The 20,383-nt window shown below is 38.2% G+C and overlaps 1 protein-coding gene across 3 annotated transcripts; it reads left to right on the top strand.

Annotated features, from left to right (window-relative positions):
• The first annotated feature begins 8,306 nt into the window (after window positions 1-8,306).
• LOC148333880 (uncharacterized) lies at window positions 8,307-12,428 on the top strand. 3 transcript variants are annotated; one of them, XM_088301584.1, is made up of 4 exons: window positions 8,307-8,539; window positions 9,103-9,324; window positions 9,673-10,855; window positions 11,144-12,428. In XM_088301584.1, exons 2-4 carry the CDS (start codon window positions 9,186-9,188, stop codon window positions 11,328-11,330), a joined length of 1,509 nt encoding a protein of 502 aa, XP_088157710.1. In that variant the 5' UTR covers window positions 8,307-8,539; window positions 9,103-9,185; the 3' UTR covers window positions 11,331-12,428. The 3 variants fall into 3 exon arrangements, with proteins under 3 accessions (XP_088157710.1, XP_088157709.1, XP_088157711.1); XM_088301583.1 differs by having other exon boundaries at window positions 9,103-9,405; XM_088301585.1 differs by lacking the exons at window positions 8,307-8,539; window positions 9,103-9,324 and adding an exon at window positions 9,352-9,471.
• Window positions 12,429-20,383: the final 7,955 nt, after the last annotated feature.

Raw genomic sequence — 20,383 nt, 5'->3', positions numbered from 1 at the left:
GAGTGGTGTCATAAGTCTATGTGTGTCCTGCAATTGGCTGGCAACCAGTTCAGAGTGTACGCCGCCTACTCCCAAAAGACGTCTGGGGTAGGCCCCAGCATGCTTGCGATCCTTGTGAGGATAAGTGGTTCAGATAATGAATGGATGGATGGATATATCGATGTATCATTCAATATTTGAAAATTAGTTATTGTACATTAGATTCTTATATATTTACCATTAACAAGTTGTAAAATCTGAATCATCTCGAAGTGTGCCCTGCTATTGTTTGGCAACCAGTTCAGTCAGAGTGTCGCCTAACTTCTTGCCAAAGTAAGATCGGATAAAATTGTGTGGATAAAATACAAAAATGCATTTGCTTTGAATATATTAGTGAATATTGTTTAGGCATAAATCCGATTACATTTTCTAGTATATTTAGTTATATTATTTATTATAATAATAACATATATTTTCATATATGTACAATGCCTCCGCCATTATATAATCATGTAATATATGGAATATTTTTAATACATTTAACAGTATATTCTATCCTATAATTATGTATTTATTCAATACATGAAAAGGCAGTAATTTCAGTATTCTGCCATATATAATAATATATGGAATATATTGACAATATAAGACCGATGACCTAAATAAAACCTTGCCATAGCAAGAAACCTACTACCCGTCAGCCTTTTGATCTCTATCATCTCTTTCATCCAAGAAGTATTTTCACCACTCCTTGAAAGATACAGTTCCCTGGTGAATGTCTATCTCTTGAGGGTCACCACACAGCCCCCCGGAATTCACCGTGACAAAAGTCCATAATTAAACAGGTAATCAGAGATGGACGTTGTTAAGGGATGGAATGGTCCCAGACGGACGTCCATTTTGGGAACGGAGGACGAGAGGTTTTTCAAAAAGGACGGACTAAACAAGTGGGACTTCGTCAGAGTTGTGCAATTTACCCTATTTTGCCTGGCTGTCCTCTGTCCGCAACCTGGGCACCCTTCCATCATCGTCCTTGTGTCCTTAGTCATAAAAATAATCATCCTCTGTTACCCTCCGTCCTCTTCCTTTTAAAGCTCTCCCATCCATACATTTCCTCAGATCACACAAAAAAAAAGTGCCCATGCATGATGATGCCTTAGAAGAGAAGCATGATGCTCCAAAGCTCTTGACCTTTCCCAATTCGTTATATATTTCATTGTCATGGTGGAATTTTATGGTATTAAGCTAGTAGTCGCATGCCCTTCCTCCATTAACTCCGGCGTGTCCATTAATTTGACGGCTCTATTAAGTTCAATAAATTCGTGCATCACTTTTAGTTCGGCACCAAACTAGCTCGATTTTATAATTCGAGAGCCGCACAGGTCACGAGACACTGCACCAACCGTTTCTCATCATATGTATGACATCATTTACATTAATAGATACTCACATCATAATTTTAACAAAGAAAATAACTTTTTTTAGACACTCGAGTAGCGAGTAATAATCATTTCATTGCCGTCATTGCCAGAGCGCAACAGGGTAACTCCATTCAAATGACGACTATGGTAAATCTCATGATTTCAAAATCCTGGTAGTCCTAGTTAAAGCTCATTAGCTGGCTAATTTCCTATTCACATCCACTTAGGGGAGTATCTTGGAACGTAATGTTATTTTAGGAGGAGAACGAAAGACTTTCCCTTCTGGGTCATAGCTTTGAGTGTACGCAAATATGAGCATAAGTGACGGTTTGGAGAGATTTTTTCCAGACATATCCCAGACAAGTACATCCTTTGTGTGCAAAGGGATTAGTTATGTCCTAAATGTTAACAGTAAGATAACAAAACAAAATTGCTATCAACCTTTTTCCTACACCCCATACATACAGTGTGTTGTAGTTCCACACGCAAAACAGGCTGGATATGTTTCTGTCAGTCGTCAGTAAAACGGATGTCCTGTGGTGTAACCCATGTTATTACACGTGGTGAACCACTAGAGGGCAGACTATGCCCATGAGTACAATGTTACTGCAGGGAACACGCTGAAAAAAAAGACTAGAGTGTTATTGCAGGCAGTAAATAAAGGTGGCTCCGTGGTAATGCAGAGAACAGTGGTCTTTCTTTTTTAAAAACAACCAAACACAACAAGAGCTGTCTGCGGCATGGTGATCGACTGGTTAGCACGTCTGCCACACAGTGCAAAGGTCCGGGTTTGATTCCGGCCCCGGGCCTTCCTATTCTGTGTTTGAATGTCCTTCCCATGCCTGGGTGTTTTTTTCTCCAGGTATGGTTTCCTCCCACATTCCAAAAACATGCTTGGTAGGTTGATTGAACAAAAGGTGTGTGATTGCGAGAGTGGATGGTTGTTTGTCGTTGGGTGCCCTGCGATTGGCTGGCAACCAGTTCAAAGTGTACCCCGCCTAACTGCTCAAAAACATCTGGGATGGGCTCGAGCAGGCATGACGCCCTCATGAGGATAAGTGGCTAGGATAATGGATGGATGACTTTGGGCACGTGTGTTGAGGTTTCCGTGGGGCTTCCGGCAATTTTCAAATTCTGAATTGGGACCTAGCACTTGTGTTTTGTTAACGGCAGAGTTGGTGTTTGTTGGCATCAGTTTTCCTGAACAAATGTTACAAATCAAACATTTTGGTGAGACATTAAACATGCAATACACTTGGGTTGCGAAATTGCAAACTGGGAATGCCAGTCCAACATTTCTATCATCTTTAAAATTCAAATCTTCATTGATCACGTGAATTTCAAAGGGCGTGAGCAGAACAATTGAGCAGGATAAAAAGCATTTCTGAGTGCACAGGTGGCGCATGTGCTTTGTTCAGCGATGGACAGAATTCTACAAGCAAGGCATAGGGTTTGTGTGAGAGGTGGTTGACACTGAGGAAAGCGCAGAGGAAGAAACAGAGGAAGACCAAGAATAATCACAGATGAACGTTGGGTAATTATTGTACACCATGTCCTTGTTTGTGACAATGACAAAAGCAGGGCAAAGAGTTCACCCCAATTTCAGCAGATTCTCTGTGGTCAGCATCATCAAGAGGTTCACAGAGGGGAACAGAAAATTGTTTCTTGTTCAACGTTTCAATCGACTAAACTGTACTTTAGTACTAAACTAAACTGTACTCTGATTGCAATACAATCTATTTCTACTGGATGTGTAAATTTTGTACTTTGTAAGGGCATTTTCTTTTTCAGAAAACTGAAAGAAGATCGAATGAAGGTGGAAGCATTGCTCTTTTCTCTCATTCTTTCAATTGTCCTTCCAATACAGTCATGTCTGCCTACTTCATGAAATTCACCATAAAGTGACATAAATATAACATGTAATGTGGATGAAGTCCTTTGTCCAGACCACCGGCAAAGTCAATATGTTGGAGACTGAATCTCAGTGACTGAAGTCAATATTTTTTTGGGGTGAATTTAGTTTTGGAATTGCATTTAGTTTTGAGAAAATGGTTGGAGGTTTCAATTTAGGTATTTTAGCAATTATAAAAAAAACTGTCAAATATAAATATTGTGTGTCTGCTTTCATGAAGGTCAAAAACAATCCAAAAGTACAATATTCACATTTGAGTTGGTGAATCCAAGTTGCAATTGAAAGCAAGAGTATCATTTTCTCACAAAAGTTGGCCCTTCCCCTGAAATAGTTTGTCCACCACTTCTACAATTACGGTTACACCCCTGGCTGAGCTCAAGTCACAATCATGTCTCCAATACCATTAGAAAGAGTCATTAGATTTGTCGACAGTATCTTTCTTCAAAAATATTTATTTTGAGAAATAGTCCCCAAAGAGGTCAAAATAAATTGTCAAGTTACTATTTGTTATGCTTTAGATACAATTCTGCAGATATTTTCTCTTCCAGTTTGGGTCAGCAGGTGCTTTTCTCATCTGACTTTGGTACACCCCGAACCGGTAGCCAATCAAATCGCAGGAGACCTGTTGCATAGACAAACAAGCATTCACACTCGTATTCATGTCAAAGGGCAATTTAGTATTCAATTTAATTAAGAAGTATGTTTTTAGAGCCCCCACGATAAAAAATGGGGAGTGACATTTACTTGGAAAATCCCAGCAAAGTTTTTCACTCAGAAATTCAAAGTACATTTTAAAAGAATATATTTTTTTACATTTTACATGGACATTGAATTTAAAAATTCACTCCAAGGTTGAACCCACTTTATGTTCCTGTACACATATTTCATACACAGAGGAGCTCCAAGCGGTAGAGGGTTGAACCCCCCCAACCTCAAAATTGGGAGACGGCCACTCTACACCTGAGCCTTTCCACGGCTGCAGTCCGCGAGTATATTATTGGTGTCAGGTGCATACCTCGGACGCCGAGTGGTTTTAGGCCTGCTTCTGGAGATACCAGCAATATTCTCCCTCCACCCCCAGTCGCAGAGCCATATAGCAGCTGTAGAGCAGCCGTCTCCAAATCTGGAGGTTGGCGGTTCAAAGCCCAATCACATTGAGTTACCTTGTGTATGAAATGAGCAATGTGAAAAGGCAAATGCAAACTTCCCTTGCGTGGCTTTATTTTTTTTATTAAACTAGTGAAATTTATGAAAAAGCTCTTGTTGTAAAATTTATTTAGAATGTCTGAGTGAAAAAAAATTAATAGATTTTTTCATGTAAATATCACTGCCCATTTTTTACAGTGCTTGATTCGAAAGTCCAAAGCCTCACGTGATAATCAACAATTTAAACTGGATTGAAGTTTGGATTTTTAATGTGCATTTGTAAACTTGTCAACAATTTGAAAATGCTTTAAGAAGTAATTATTGTCACCGCTTAAAATTAAGGTAATAAATTTCCAAATCCTATTTGATAAGAACATCAAGAGGTACATACTGTTGAGTTCCATGATATGTTGAAAACTGTAACTGTATTAATGCATAGCAAGTGTTTCTGACATCATCATTACACTAAAATGAACATTTTCACACTATTAACAGATCTTTACACTCGAGGATGAAAACAGCTGTCCAGAGTTGCATGACAACAAGGACATCTTCAGCTTCACACCTTTTGCAAAACTCTACACCCATTTTCGCATCTTAGACCCAGATAAGGATTGTGAGGTTACTTCCTACTCATTTCAAAGCCCTAGCTTGCCAGTGACCACACTAATGAACCAAGTGGATTATCACATCAAGCAGAAGTGGAAGCACATGTGTGCTTAATTGTAAACACAGCCCTCAGGTAGGTGCTCTAATGATTACAGTTCCAACATTGTTCTTGTTGTTGCTTTAGTTTTTTCTTCTTAGTTGCTGTAGGTGTATGTACTTCATGCAGTAATTTTTATTTGTCTACCGATTTTTTTTTTGTCTACACTCAACAGTAGTAAAAAAAACCTTCTATTTTGTTCCGACTTTAATTGTTGATTTATATGTTACTGTAACTAAGTGGTAACGTCAGTGTTGTGCAGTGCTCAGCAACTTAATAGCAGGAGCGTCCGACACCTGGTACACACGGGCCGCTGTCTGGCTTGCTTTAGATCGCTCCCTTCTCCAATACACCAGAGTTAAATGATCAGGATCGTTATCATGCTTCGTCAGAACCTTCTGATGAGCTCAACATTTGAATCAGGTGTGTTGGAGGAGGTAGATATGTACAGGCACAACAGCGGGCCTTGAGGACAGCAGCGAATCTTGTGAGTAATCTTAAAGAATTTTGTGTATTTGTCAATATCTTTTGTGATCAAAATTATTACATAAGAAAGCATAGCACATACTAGTTCCTAAAATCGGGGTTTTTACAAATGTATTTGGTTTTGATCACAGTAGTCTGTAACTGACTCCCAAAGCGTCTGATCATTTGAAGTCTGTGTTTGTGAAGTGAAAAAAAAGCAGTGTTTTTTTTTTATAAATATGTGTATGTTTTTTTTTTTATGAAGTGTATGTGTTTTGACTGAAGTGTTTCATTCACACATTGAGTGTGGTGTTTGTATAACTGTGAGAATATTTTGAAAAAAGGAGCGCCATTTTCAAAATGGTCTATAAACAATTGACAAAAAAAATTTAACTTCAGTTCCCAACATTTCATTAAGTCTTTATAGGATAAACTTGTTATTACAGTTTTTTTGTGATGGGTTAATCCCCTTTTTTGTAAAACCTTTCCCCCAAATAAGCAAATTGGCAGAACATTGTACTTCTCTTGCAAAACAAAATACGTCTTTGCTTAATTAACTCTTCAAACCTTGGTAAAAATGTTATTTTTGTATCCAGCTATTAACACAAGCCATCATACCAGTAACCACAAATCACCAAATGCACACCAATGGGAATAATGAAAAACACATCTGGCGTTTGCGTTCTCTCTGGACAAGGTAGGCCATGTCAGTTTGAGGTCATACTTTGGTCATCGTTCCATAAACATACAGGATCCACATTTCATGTAGTCTATTTAAGACGTTCACTGTATCTACTGTAAAGGCATGAAAACAAATACAAAACTGTCAGTTTTTTTCCGTCAGAACACACCCAAAAAATACAAACCCCCAATAATTTCAGTCAGTGTAAGAGAGAGAGAGAGAAAGAGAGAGAGAAAGAGAGAGAGAGAGAGAAAGAGAGAGAGAGAGAGAGAGAGAGAGAACTTGTCTACATCATGTCAGCCCTATATAAGGTCATTCCATGGTGGATTACAAGGTTCATTATTGAAGCGCTGATGTCATTAGTAATTAAATTTCTTACTCCTCTTTCGTCTTCATCTTCTTGTTCTTTTCCTCTTCTCCGTCTTGATTCTTCACCTCCACGTCTTCTTCCTCGGCCTTCTCTAATTCTCACTCTTCTCACTTTTACCGTCCATTGTACTACACATTCAGTGAACTCACCTAAAACTTCTTTCTCTTGTGACAGTGTGGCCTGACAGCTGGCAGAATAGTGTAAATATTATCCATAAATGAGTATAATTTTGCAAGGTGTGTGGTGTTCATTTGGAAATTGATAGTAAAGCTGTGAGTTGTGTTTAGAGTTCTTCCAAAAGAGTACTGGCAGTGGCTTGTATACTAAAACTTTTACAAAGTGTGTGTTACTAAATTGCAATCTTAGTACAAAGCAGTGTTTGTGCTTTTAGTTTTCCAAACTATGTAAGTGGTTTTGAGAAATGTAGTAATAGTTTTCCAAATTGAGCTACATTAATCACTGTTAGAGTTTAAGCATTCAGAAAAAAACTAAGTGATACAAAACACTTATAATATAACCTTTGTAACCCAATCTTTATTTGTATTTTTTTTGTTCATTTATGTATTGATTTGTTGCTATATTCAGTCACATTGTATATTTTATGCATTGATGTCTGAGCAATTCATTGCAAGAACCACATTGTTGAACCAAGAAAATCTGTAAACATAATGACAATAATGGAAATAAACATTCAATTCAATAGAAATATTTGAATATTTAAAAAAAGGAAATAATATAGATTTTGGAAGGTTTTGGTGGCAAATGTCTGTAATGTGCAATGATTATTTCGAGTATCGAATGTTTTGAAATTTAAAGTTTATAGCAATTAGATTCCTATTCCACAATTACTTGCTAAATAATTTAACTCTGGCCATTAAATAAAAATGGACCCATAAAGATGAATCGACTTTTAATAAGCTTAAGTGCAATAGCTGTTTAATTATATTATGATCTGACTAGGATATTAATTTTTACACCATTTCTGGAGCACGGTAACACACTTCTCCCTGGTCGGCGGTTGTGTGAAATGATTAGCAATCAGTGTAAGAATGATGGGAGGCCAATAGAGAGAGAGAGGGGGAAAAAAGTTCCCCCAGTACAAGCCAATGGTGAGACCACGGTGTTGAGTCCCCCTGCGCATCTGATGCAACAGGGCTGCAACTAAAGTTACACCTTCACGCTGCAATACTGTGTCCTTCCGCTGAGGCGCACCGAAAACTAGTACTGCTGTCTGAGCCACACGAATTGAACTTCTCCAGACTCTTAATTCAAACGTGCGTGAAAAAGACAAGTTTTAACTCTATATATATATATATATATATAACAAACAGTCACGTACATTGTAGATTTGTTAATTTAAAGAAAACACTTTAATACTTTATGCTTTTTTTGTGGTGTTTGGAGATGTGTCTGTTGGGATCATGCTCTGCCTCTGTGGACACATTTTTCTTTGCCGCGATGTATTAATAGCTGAGTAGTTATCTTATATGCGTAGAAGTAGAGACCTAAATGCAAAAGAAAACAAGTAAGGCAAAGAGAATATAGTCGAAGTCTTCTGGTAGAGGGGAAAGTCCCGTCTCGTTGATGACGTAACAGGCGGCTGAACTCTGGAAAGTGCGGAGTGATTTCATGAAATGTGATCCGGTCGGTCGGGGCGTCTAGAGTTGGAGAAGTAAGCGATTTAAAAACTTTGTGTCTTCTTCAAGTGTTCTTCCCGCTAATATCGGTTCATGAACAATTGCTGACTTCCTAAAAGGGAAGATATGGCTTTTTAAAGCGTGGCTCCGTCTCCGTCGTTGTTCTAAAGCTTCGTGTGCTTTGCTTTCGCAACGCACTTGACACCACACAGAACTATGGGGTAAGTACAACTTTGTGTGTGTATGTGTCTGTTGGGGAACATCAACATCAATGTCTACTTTTTGTTCTTAAACCCCATTGACCCAGTCGAAATTGGCACTTAACTGTCAATTTATTTATTTGGAATAGTATCAATTCAAGAATTACATTTTAAAGTTGTTTTTCCATTATCAACATCATCTTGTTAATTCAGGTAACTACAGGCAATTTTATGCAACGCCATGTTATATAAACGTGTGAATCAATTTGACATAATTATTATTTCTTTATTATTTATTTTTTCATAGAATGCAAAAATCATTTTTGTTCACTTTTTTAGAATGTTTCATTTTTTCAAAATTGTTAATTAGTTTAAATGACATGGTAACAAGTTAGAAATGGTATAAGTGTGTTTTTTTTTCAAAACATTTTTTTAACGCATTAAATAAAATAGCTTTAAAAACAGTGTTTCATAATAATCACTATTTCTGGAAATCTGTGTTTATCTTTGTTTGTATGTATAATTTAATTTTCTGAAGGGGAAAACGAAAAAGTGTTACTAATGAGTTGTTTTTCTTTCTCCAGGTCTTCAGGTGTATTTATGACCATTTCTTCCATCCATTGCACTATTTGTGCCATTTCACAATTTAATCGCAGCAGACGATACAATGGCGGCATCGATCCTTCGCAGGAAAATTCACCCCATTTCCACAGGCGGGCTCCACGTTCTCCCTCTCCGACAGGCTAGCCCCAGCCAATCGCGGCCCACGACGGGGGCGGAGCCAGTGGAAAGGCAGCGCTTAATTGGTGAGTTTTTTCAAGATGCTTTTTTATTTTTCCACATCCCGAGGTCGGAGCCGCAGTGCAGCACGGGACTAATGTCGTACAGTGAGTACAGCTAAGTGGATTTTTATCGAATGCAGACGATGCTGTTCAATCATTTTCAGATGATCGGTTAGTCGTTGGATTTTATTGGGAGTTGTTTTGTTTTGTTCTTTTTTTGGCTTGGTTTTAATATCATTGTTTATTTTTACTTCATGATTTATTTCAATATTTTGTGGGGGGTTTTTCTCACCATTTGAGGGTTTTCATTCAATTGTTTTATTAATTCTAAACAAAAGAGATTTTATTAATCTTAATGTTTTTTTTTTGTAGGTGATGGTCACTCAGATTGGATGACGGAAAAAGTTGATTTGTCTTCATTCGTATCAACCACAGAGTCATCTCCCAGCTCATCCCTTCCACCCTCACCGTTAGAACAAGATGTCAAGGTGCCCTCAGACCTGGAGGTCATGACCTCTCTATTGCAGGAGGAGCTAGCTCAGCTGGAGGACTACTTCCGTTCCGAGTCCACAGCCACGGCAAGCAAGTTGGACAAATCCTCGAAATGTGACAAAGGCGCCCAAGCTATGGGCTCGCAGTCTTATTACCAGTTACCCTATGGCTCGTATGGGACCGGCCAATCAGACACCAGCCCTGTGGTTGTAACCTTGGCAACAGGGGAACTGGACCTGGCCAGCTTCTGTGGCAGTCCTATGGGCAGATCCAAAATTGCCCGACCTGCTCCATACAACTACCACCACCGTTACCACCACAACAGTGGGCGAAGAATCATCAGCGAGGCGGTGAAAGTCGGGGAGGACGTCGGACTCGATACGTGGGGCTCCAGGGGAAGTTACTCAGGAAGCACGGAGTTTTCTGTGAACCACTACTCCACGCTGAAGACGATGAGCAAGAACAGCCTCGGTGGCATCAAGAAGGTGAGAGAATGTGCTTTATCATTGAAGGAAGAGGAGAGCTATTGTTTTTCAGAAGGAATGTTTTGTAGCGAAGAGATTGCGCGAAGTTTTTGCCTTGGTGGCTCCTACGACAGCCACCACAAGCGAGAGGGGCAGCTGATGCACAACGTGAAGGTAAATGTAAGTTATGACAGCGCCGGGCTCGAGGTCCTACACTGCAGCAAAGATGGAGGACTGTCTGGAAGTATTCCCCAAGAGACAATGATGGCTGCCGACAGCTACTTCCACCAATCCATGGCCAGCACAGAGCCATACCATAGCTTTATTGGTGAACTAGACCAGCCGTCGCAAGTTGTAGAGCCACAACACGGCCACTACCTCTATCCAGAATGCCTTGCGGACCAAAGTTACGAATGTCTGTCCAGAGGAGAGGGCGAGGGGGCGCTTCTTGGCCCCCCCATCCACCGCCCCACCCAGCGACTAAAGGATGAACCGTGCTCCATTAAGTCGACACTTGTGGTTGGTACTGCTTCTTTGGATTTGAACACTGGGGAGAGAAAGCAGAAGAAAAGAGACCAGAACAAAACTGCTGCTCACAGGTAAACTTTTTTCCCTTTCTTTTTAATTGTTATCATGGTGGTGTAGTCTTTTGGAGTTTTGGATGTTGAAGTTGGGTTATTCTAGGTCAAATGTTGACATGAAGGTTTGCTTGGTGCTTGAGGGAAGTAGCCTCATTTTTACCAGTATGTCACGTAAATTGATGTCGAGCCGGCAATCCTCACTGTTATATCCCAAGAGACTTCCTAAAAGGTTCCACGCTCATTTCATGTCATTAGTCAAGATGTTAGCCAACCAACCAAAAGTGTCAAAAAACATTTCCTCTGCAGGTACAGGCTGCGGAAAAGGGCAGAGTTGGACTCTCTGGAGGAGGAGCTACATGGACTGGAAGGGCAGAACAGGGAACTTCGCGACAAGGCGGAATCGGTTGAACGAGAGATTCAGTATGTGAAAGATTTACTCATCGAGGTCTACAAAGCTCGCAGTCAGCGGCTCAAACAAGATGGCAGTGCCTAAAACGCACCCACGCTGATCCCCTCCTCATCAAACCAAGAGCACAGACAGGTTACAAGTCTTGTTCAAATGAACCGGTAGTTGCATGGTTTTGGTAGTGATTTTATATAAAAAAAAATATATTTACTTTAATAATCTTCCACGAGGAGAGCCGAGAAAAAACACATGGCTGCCATCAAGAATAACAAAGAGGTTTCCTAAAAAAAAAAAAAAAAGAAAAAAAAAGAAAAAAAGAGGGTGATGAACTCTACAAAGCCTTAGTGATGTGGCTTCCAGAGGAGATGCTGAACTTGTCCGTGACCACTGTGATCCCAACTGAACTCACAAGCCTTTGTGACCACTTTGAGTTTTGCGCTTGCGGCTGGAGAGAAAAAAAAAATCCTTGAAATAATGATAGTGATTGAGTTGCGTGTTTTTTGTTACATACACACACAATGGTGGCATGAAGGCAGAGCCACACGAAATTATATATACATATATATATATTTACATATATATATATATTTATTTTATATTTTATTTTTAATTAATGATCATTTACCATTTGCGTTAACGAGAAAAAAGGGATTGCTGAAAAGGTTTGTAAACATGCTCTACAAGTATTCATAATCAGAATCATTAAGGGAATTCTTATTGCTCAATTATTGTGTATTTACACTTCTTAACCCCACTGAAATAATCAATGCATGTTTGATTTTTGGAAAAGCATGTGTGAGTGTTATTTGAAGGCATTGTTCTGTTTACTGCATGACTTCCAGCTCTCTGCCTCATCTGGTCAAGATTTTTGTTCTCTTCGCCAGTGTGATTCATACTCAGGTTTTGGTTTTAGCCTCAGAGAGGCGTTGAATAATTCATTGTCCCATCTAAATTTCTCACCTTCTTCTTCTGCCTTTTATTTTCTGGCTGTATTTTGCGGAAAAAAAAAAAAAATTCACAAAAATAAACGTTGACTCACAATGAGTGCGACTCTACAGAATTGTTGTTATTGACTGACCAATTTGATGCTTTTGAGAATTCAGGGCCTTTTATTGATTATTGCCAATGTCAGGAAATTATTCATCAGGTGAATTACAGCCAAATAAAGCAGTCATGTATCATTCATATCTGCCTCAGACTCTTATTTTTTTCCCTCTACTTGTCTGTTGGTGTGAATGCTTGCTTGATACGTGCTCTCGCCTCAAATCAGCTGGGATTGACGCCAGGTCATCCGCAATCCTTGTGAGGAGAAGCAAGACAGGATATGGATGGAACAGGATGCGATGAAAAACCCTGCAAAGAAAGTATGCAAGAAGGAATCCTAACATGTCCTTCCTGATGTCTTGCTCTTGGTGACCACGTTGTAATTTGTGTCAGGACTTGCCACAAGCCCACCAAAGGCAGTAATGAAACAACTGACGCCGTTCCATTGTGCAACAAAACATTCCGTTTTTTTTATCTGCAGAAGTTGCATATCTCATCTTCCAGTTTAGAGTGTGTGTCCGTCCGTGTGTGTGAGAGTGAGGTCTCTTGGTATCTCTCGCTGCAGTTGAAGGCCTTTCAAGTGCATGAGGCAACATCGCACAATACTTTCATGAAGGCGCGAGAGATGCAAGTTGAACCATCAGAATGAAAAACTGGGCTGACAGCGAATGACATTAAATTAGTTGATTCACTCTCCTTTTTATTGCGATGGGTTGATTTTATTTTATTTTTTTTCATAGCGTATCCATACCGTACAAGTGATCAAAACGTAATGGCTCTGTAGTCAACCTATTTAATTTTAGAAATCATTTCAGATGAGATCAAGATTGAAAATCTTTTATTGTCATTGAAGGAAATACTACATTGTGGTAAAAGGTAATTAAAAATCTAGTTGTAGTATCAAGATTGAAAAGGAAATAATGAATTGCGCCACTTGGGAATTTAATTTTGCTGAACTACATGCATACTGTAAATACAAATACAATTGGGGGCTCGCCAACACTTGGGAAACCAAAATGAGACACAGATTAGGTGGCCTAGTTATTTAACAATGTATTTATGAATCTTCAGTGTGCAGCGGTGTGGAATAGATTGTGTAAAACTACAAATGATGTGTGCCAGTTAAAAATAAAAATGATAATAGTTCAAATGTTCTAATGACATCGCGAATATAACATAAATATGAAATTTATGAGGGGAGGCAAAAGGTGTCAGGAAGCTGCATTTATTAATAGGAGTACATTAAAAAGGGGAAAGTGATGACAATTCAAAGGGCGCATGATTGACAGGGACGTGAGAAAAGAGCCTTTTCAATTGATGGCAGTTTATTAATGGGGACCCAAATTTCTGGAGATGTGCTACTGTACTGGGAGCCATGGACAAAGTGTCTGTGTGAGGAAACAGATTTGAGAAGGTTATCCCTCCCAGGACCCAAAGCGGGTCTTCCACCACCAGGTGTCCCTAGAATCATAGAAATGAGTTTGCTTTGGTTGACAAACTGCATTCACCAGAAAAATTATTAAAAGTACATCTGCATAATGGTGGCCAAACTTCTTCACCTTTCATTTATTTAACATGTTGAAAAAAAAAAAAACATCAGTAAAAATATGTTAGTATTCTGATGTTTCTAACGTTTTAATGTTTTGCTGACCAAATGCTTTGCCCAGTTAACGTACTAGATGTGTCAGTGTGCAAAGAAAATTATTTGGACATTTTAACATCTCTCTCCCTTCAGTTTGATTTACTTCAAAAATCATTTGCATACTTTGCAAATATTGTACCACTGGCAGTACATCTTTAGCACATCACCTCAGAACAAAACACCCTGCTCAAGTTCCCACTGGGCCTTGCAAACCAACACTGCTGGAGTGTGGTGCTTGTAGGCAGTTTTGAGAAATGTTTCTAAGAAAAAAATGCCTGTAAAGATGTCTTAATTTTGATCGTTTTCAAGAATCAAAGAGAGCTATTAGAACAGTCTTTGAATTAAATATACTTAATTCCAAGATATTATTCAAGTAAATATCTGTTACATGCTTCCCAAAAAATAGTAGTTAAAAAATGTGATGAATCGCAATTAATCTTGGAAATTCTTTTAGATTAATTAGTTCAATTGACTGCACTAATATATATATATATATATAAATATATATATATATATATATATATTTATATAAATATATATATATATATATAAATATATATATATATATATATATATATATATATATATATATATATATATATATATATATATATAAATATATATATATATATATATATATATATATATACGGAATAGCAAGAGGAGCGCTGGCTAAAGAATTAGAACGGAAGCGCATGGCACTGCGATGTGATGCAAGAAATGAAAACAAGAACAAGGGGGTTTATGTGGGCTGGGGAGGATTTACAGAGCACATCCAGTGGTGGTGGGGAGCACAACAGTGGATGAGTATTGTTGCAATGGCCTGCAGCACTCGAAAGCTATGTTTGCACCAGCGAGAAAGGTTTCGTTTCATTACGAGCAGCAGTATGGATGGGGGTGGCATTGGTATGCAGGGAGAATGGTTGTTGATGTTGGTGGATTAAATGAAACAAAGGAGTCTGGTTATGTCTGTAGATAAGAAATAAAGGACATGTGTGACATTTCTATTGTGAGGGAGGCAATCTCAACCATCTGTGAGACGATGAACATAAATCTACAATTCCATCCATCTGAGCCGCTTACCATCACAAGGGTCGCGGGCATGCTGGAGCCTCTCCCAGCTGTCTTTGGGCAGCAGGCAGGGTACACCATGAACTGGTTGTCAGCTAATCACGGGTCACACAAAGAAAAGGAACCATTCATACTGCAAATTGTGTTCAATTAACTTTCTATGCATGTTTTTGGGACGTGGGATGAAACTGGAGTACGTGGAGAAAACCCACACAGACATGATGAGAACATCCAAACTCCTCACAGGAAGGGGGAGCCCGGAGTCAAACTCGTAACTTCTGCTCTGTGAGGCTGGTGTGCGAACCAGTCAACCACAACACCACCCTAACTTTGCAATTGTTAGTTCAAAATGTTCCTTATATAATTGTTACGATCCCCCACAGGCTGGAAAAAGTCAAGCTCTCCCATTATTGTCTTGAGTGTCACCAAGTAACCACCTTCTTTTTCAAGTGTCCATACAAAATTGTCCTCTCCATTTTTAATTTGTCCACTGTGTGTCTTCACCAATGGCAGAAAGGCCTTTAAGTTACAATCGGAATAGTCTTGATATTTCATGTTAATTCCATGGACATTGCTATGGAGGTGTAGCCAGACTTCCACTTGTCTCAAAAAAATGGATGTTTGAATTTGGTGCGGCATGTGTCATTTTGCAGCCAGGTGATGTAGAACATCTTTGTTGATGAAAATTCAAATAATTCTTTTAGTTAATCTTTTTGGGGGCTTGGTTTCCTCTTCGGACCATGGGCTGTTCACGTGACAAATTAGCTCTGCTCTGGTTTGGTCACAAAGATATTCGTGGCATTGGCTCCTCTGTAAAGTGGGTTGGGATGAGTACAGGTTAATTTGCATAAGACAGAACCACCCCTTGAAAATTGATAATTTCTGGGAGGCTATTACAAGGTTATTATAGTTAACAAAAACTTACAAAATAACAAACTAAAAATGAAAAAAAAAAACATAACGAAATTAATAAAAATGAGAGTGCTTTGAAAACCTACATTTAATGTTTATAAAACTAACTATACGAATAAAATAACACTGATGAATACAGTTTTTTGTCTTTTTTTAATCAGAGATGTAAGTGAACTTCTCTCGATTATTTTTTTGGGCTGATTCCAACTCTGCCCTAGTTTTTTTTTCTTTAGCATATTTTTTTTCATAATTATAATAATTAATTTTGTAATATGTCTATCAATATTAATCAACGGTTAGATTCATCAAAAGGTTGAATTTATTCTCCGAAACGTCATAACTGTAAATTATGTTTTGTCAAATCGATATTGCACTTGCTTTTATAGGTCAATTTATATATATATATATATATATATATATATATATATATATATATATATATATATATATATATATATATATATATATATATATATATATATATATATATATATGAAAAACCTGATATGCTATAGGAAAAAAAAAAAATTTATAATCTGTGTAAAAATGCATTTGATGACAAAAAAAAACAAATGTCCGTTGTTTTCGTCTTTGTTCAAGAATTTCCTAAATGAGCTTAATGTGTGTATTCATTTCACTATTAATGTACAGCTGTACGGGAGAAGGAAGGTCGAACAGTTGTTTGGGACTCGTGCTGTCACGTGAGGAACGGAATTTGTATCCAGAAGCAGACATGACACGGAAGTTGAAAAGTAAGAGTCTTTAGCTTCGAAAATCTGAAGTAACAACAGAGAGCAACTCTGGATGCAGAAGACATGGAAAAAAGCTGACACCCAATGTGTCTCTGAATAACTCGGTTATACACTGTGAAACATCTGGGCAATATGAATAAAGATGACATAATAATAGGACAGGCGGCACGGTGGCCCGACTGGTTAGCACGATGGCCTCACAGTGAGAGACAGCATCGGTCGTGGGTTCAATCCCGGCTCCGGCCATCCCGTGTGCATGGCAGGCCGATTGAAAACTCTAAATTGCCCCTAGGTAATATTGTGAGTGCGGATAATTGTTCGTCTCAGTGTGCCCTGCAATTGGCTGGCAACCAGTTCTGGGTGTCCCCCGCCTACTGCCCGAAGATGGCTGAAGATGGGTAGGCTCCAGCACCCCCCCCCCCCTCCTGCGACCCTCGTGTGGAGAAGCGGTATAGATAATGGATGGACAACATCAAGGAAAAAATAGTCACAACATATGGCTTACTTAACTTTATTACACAATACTTGAATTTTTTGTTATCTTGCACTTCACAAATATTCCATATATTATTTTTTAAAATAAAACTAATAGAAAAACTACTAAATACTAAACTAAAATAATTTTTTTTAAAAACAAACCCAGTCTGGAATCTAACTTAAACTAACTGAATTTAAAATAAAAACAAAACTCAAGATGAAATCCAACTTATTAGAATGAAAACTATGGGCTGATATTTGTGCCACTAGAAATTGAATCTGAATATTGTTGATTTGAATGTGATTGGCTTAACATGAATATTTAAATTGAAAGCTGAATTAAACAGCGTCATTCGTATTGACAGCCGCCATCCTCAGACGTGCTCTTGCAGAACCGAAAGAAACCACTGGAGGGCGCCAAGCGTCGGACACAAGAAGGCTGGTTGCTGATTTCTTCACCGCAAATTTTAGTCTTAAATTCATTTTCAGGTTTATGGGGATACAGTTCCTAACAAAAAAATCTGATAACAAATATTCAGATTCAAATTAATCACAATTTATGTAATTCTAATTCAGTTTTTTTTTCAATAACTCACTTTTCAATTCAAATATTCAAATTAAACAATTCATATTCAAATCAACAATATTCAGATTTAGTTTCTAGTGGCACAAATATCAGCCCATAGAAAACAATCCTTGACTTGAATAACAGGACCTGACTAAACTATAATTTGTGATTCATTTGACAAACACATGCCACAGAGAGGTCAAGACACGTGTAAACTGTTTTGAAGGAGACATTTTTAAGAATAAGAAGATTTAAAACAGTTCCCATGTGTCTTAATAACATGTCTTTGCGTTGAGTGCGTGTGAGTGGCCCTCACGCTGGGTAGTTAGGCCCTTTAGGCCTGTAATGCTGTAGTCATGGAACTTAGAATCATCATCACTCCAACAAGCAGTTCCCAAAGCATATCTGCAGCTAGGGGAATACATCTGTGGTGTGAAATATAAAGACTTTTTGTGAGGCCCACAACCTAAAATTTATTTAATTATTTGTCAGCAGCCCCACCCCAGTCAACAAAAGTGGCTGGGTGGCTCTTTCTGATTTGTACATAATGTCATTAATTATATTTTGAATTGGTGATGATATGCGTCATTGTCAGCATATCAGTCAGCATCCCAACTCTGCCCTTCTAGACCATTTATCAAGGGGCCCTGCTTTTGGTGCGACGCCCCTGGTTCACTGCTTGGACAAGTGAGGGAGAGTTCCCCGTTTTGGGTCTGTGTACATTTACATAGAAGTGTTTAAGAAGGAAACTGTCATGACAAAATGGGGACGGGAACCGGTTTAACTTGTACATGCAATTACTACTTCATCTATCACCTGTTCCTCTTTCAGCATTCACAAAGGTGTGAGGTGATCTTGATTCTCTTTATATTCAATTTCAATTCAAGTTCTTGTAGACGTAGCATGTTATCTGTCACAAAGAAGTTGGTAACAAACTGTTGTGCATAGCTACAACTTTTTCATCTTCTTAGTGGCTTTCTCTCTTTGCTGGATCACACATTTAGAACCAAAAGAGAACACTTCAATCCACTGCCAGCACCGGTAGAACAAGTCTGAAAAACTCTTATGCGAGACTAACACTTCAGATAAGAACTATGCAGTTAAACTTGATTGTAGTTTGCACTAAAAATAATTTATAATATTTTGTCATAAGTAAAAAATGTGCTTGCCTCAACTTTCTTATAAAACCTTCCATAACGGCATTTCTTGATCTGACTGCGTGCCGCAATGGATGGATGGTAGGGGATCTCTCCATCCATTTTCACTTGTCAGGGTTTCTTCCTTTTTTTCCCAAATGCATTTTCAGGAATTTTTTCTTGCCCAGGTGGCCATGGATCTCTGTGAACTGGTGTCCCATAAGACCGTTTTGTGATTAAGGGCCACACAAACTTAACTTAAATTGTCACTCTTCATTTGTAACGGACAAGTTAAAAAGCTATTGTTAAAACTCAACAGTGTGCCTTATGCAGGACATTTAAAAAATAATTAAAAAAAGGACAATAGGCCATGGGAATAGCCCTCCCATTGAATAAAATACCATTGGCCTCTGATGGCTGATTGTTACTGTAGCTACCATACAATATTTGTTTTCACACATTGATTGGTGAGGAAGCTATTATCTTTTTTTTTTTTTTTTTTTTGGCACGACATAATTTTTTTTTTTAAAGTCGGCCTCATTGTTTAGCACAAAGCTGAAGAAGCTGTTCCAAACCAAAAATATGACTGGCATTTGAATCTTCACAATGATCAGTCGTAAACATGTTTGTCACTGCTTATATGTGTACCAAGCATTTTCCATTTTGTTCTTCTCTTTGGAGGGGACAGTAGACAAGATTAGTTTACTGGCTCATTCAAACTAACACATTTTTTAAGTGAATGTCCTGACTGTAATCACTTCTTGACCTAATATTCGAGGGGGCTGCGACAGTGGCCAAACATGGGATTTTCATTTCTGCTCATTTTTACCACATCACTGGCAAGTACTTTAAATGTAATATTGGAAATATTTACATTTCTTCTCATTTTTACTATATTGCTGATGAAAACTTTATCAGTAAACACAGACACTGTTTCCGAACAGTTACACTGCTCCAGATTTCGTTTTTTTACAAGGAGCACAGTGGACACCAACCTGAAATTTGAGTGGTAGAAATAGAACATAAGGGCACTCATCCATCCATTATCTTGAAATTAAACAACCACAATATGGCTGCTGTAAATGTTGGTCACTAGTAACTTTTGCTAAAGGTGGTTTAAAGGCTGAATCCTGGCACATTTTCTAAGCATTTGTAGAAAATAAACAATCCTATCCTCTAAAATGACTTTCAAACCATCTCAGTTAGAAAGCACTGGAAAGGAAATTCCCAAGGCAAAAACGAGAATCCAAAGAGGCCCGTTGACCTGCTTTCTTCTTTTAGATTTAATGTCGGTCGGCAAACCAGCTCAGTTGTGTATTAACACCAACAACTGAGGTGAAACTGTGGAGAAGACGTTTAAAAAAAAAAATATATATATATATATATATATATATATTTTAAAAATTAGTAAATTTACTGTCGCACATGTAAGATAGAAGATTAATTCACAGTCTCAGATTGTAGCAGCAAAATGCCAACATTGGGAACAGTATAGAGTTCTCATACTCCAATTATAATTTTATGAGGTTCTGTGGATT

Source organism: Idiotropiscis lumnitzeri, chromosome 7 (genome assembly GCF_059441095.1).
Source record: "Idiotropiscis lumnitzeri isolate Australia: NSW breed Sydney's pygmy pipehorse chromosome 7, RoL_Ilum_1.0, whole genome shotgun sequence".
NCBI lineage: Eukaryota > Metazoa > Chordata > Actinopteri > Syngnathiformes > Syngnathidae > Idiotropiscis > Idiotropiscis lumnitzeri.
Note: the sequence above shows the minus strand (reverse complement) of the source record. Positions and strands in the feature narration are given on the sequence as shown.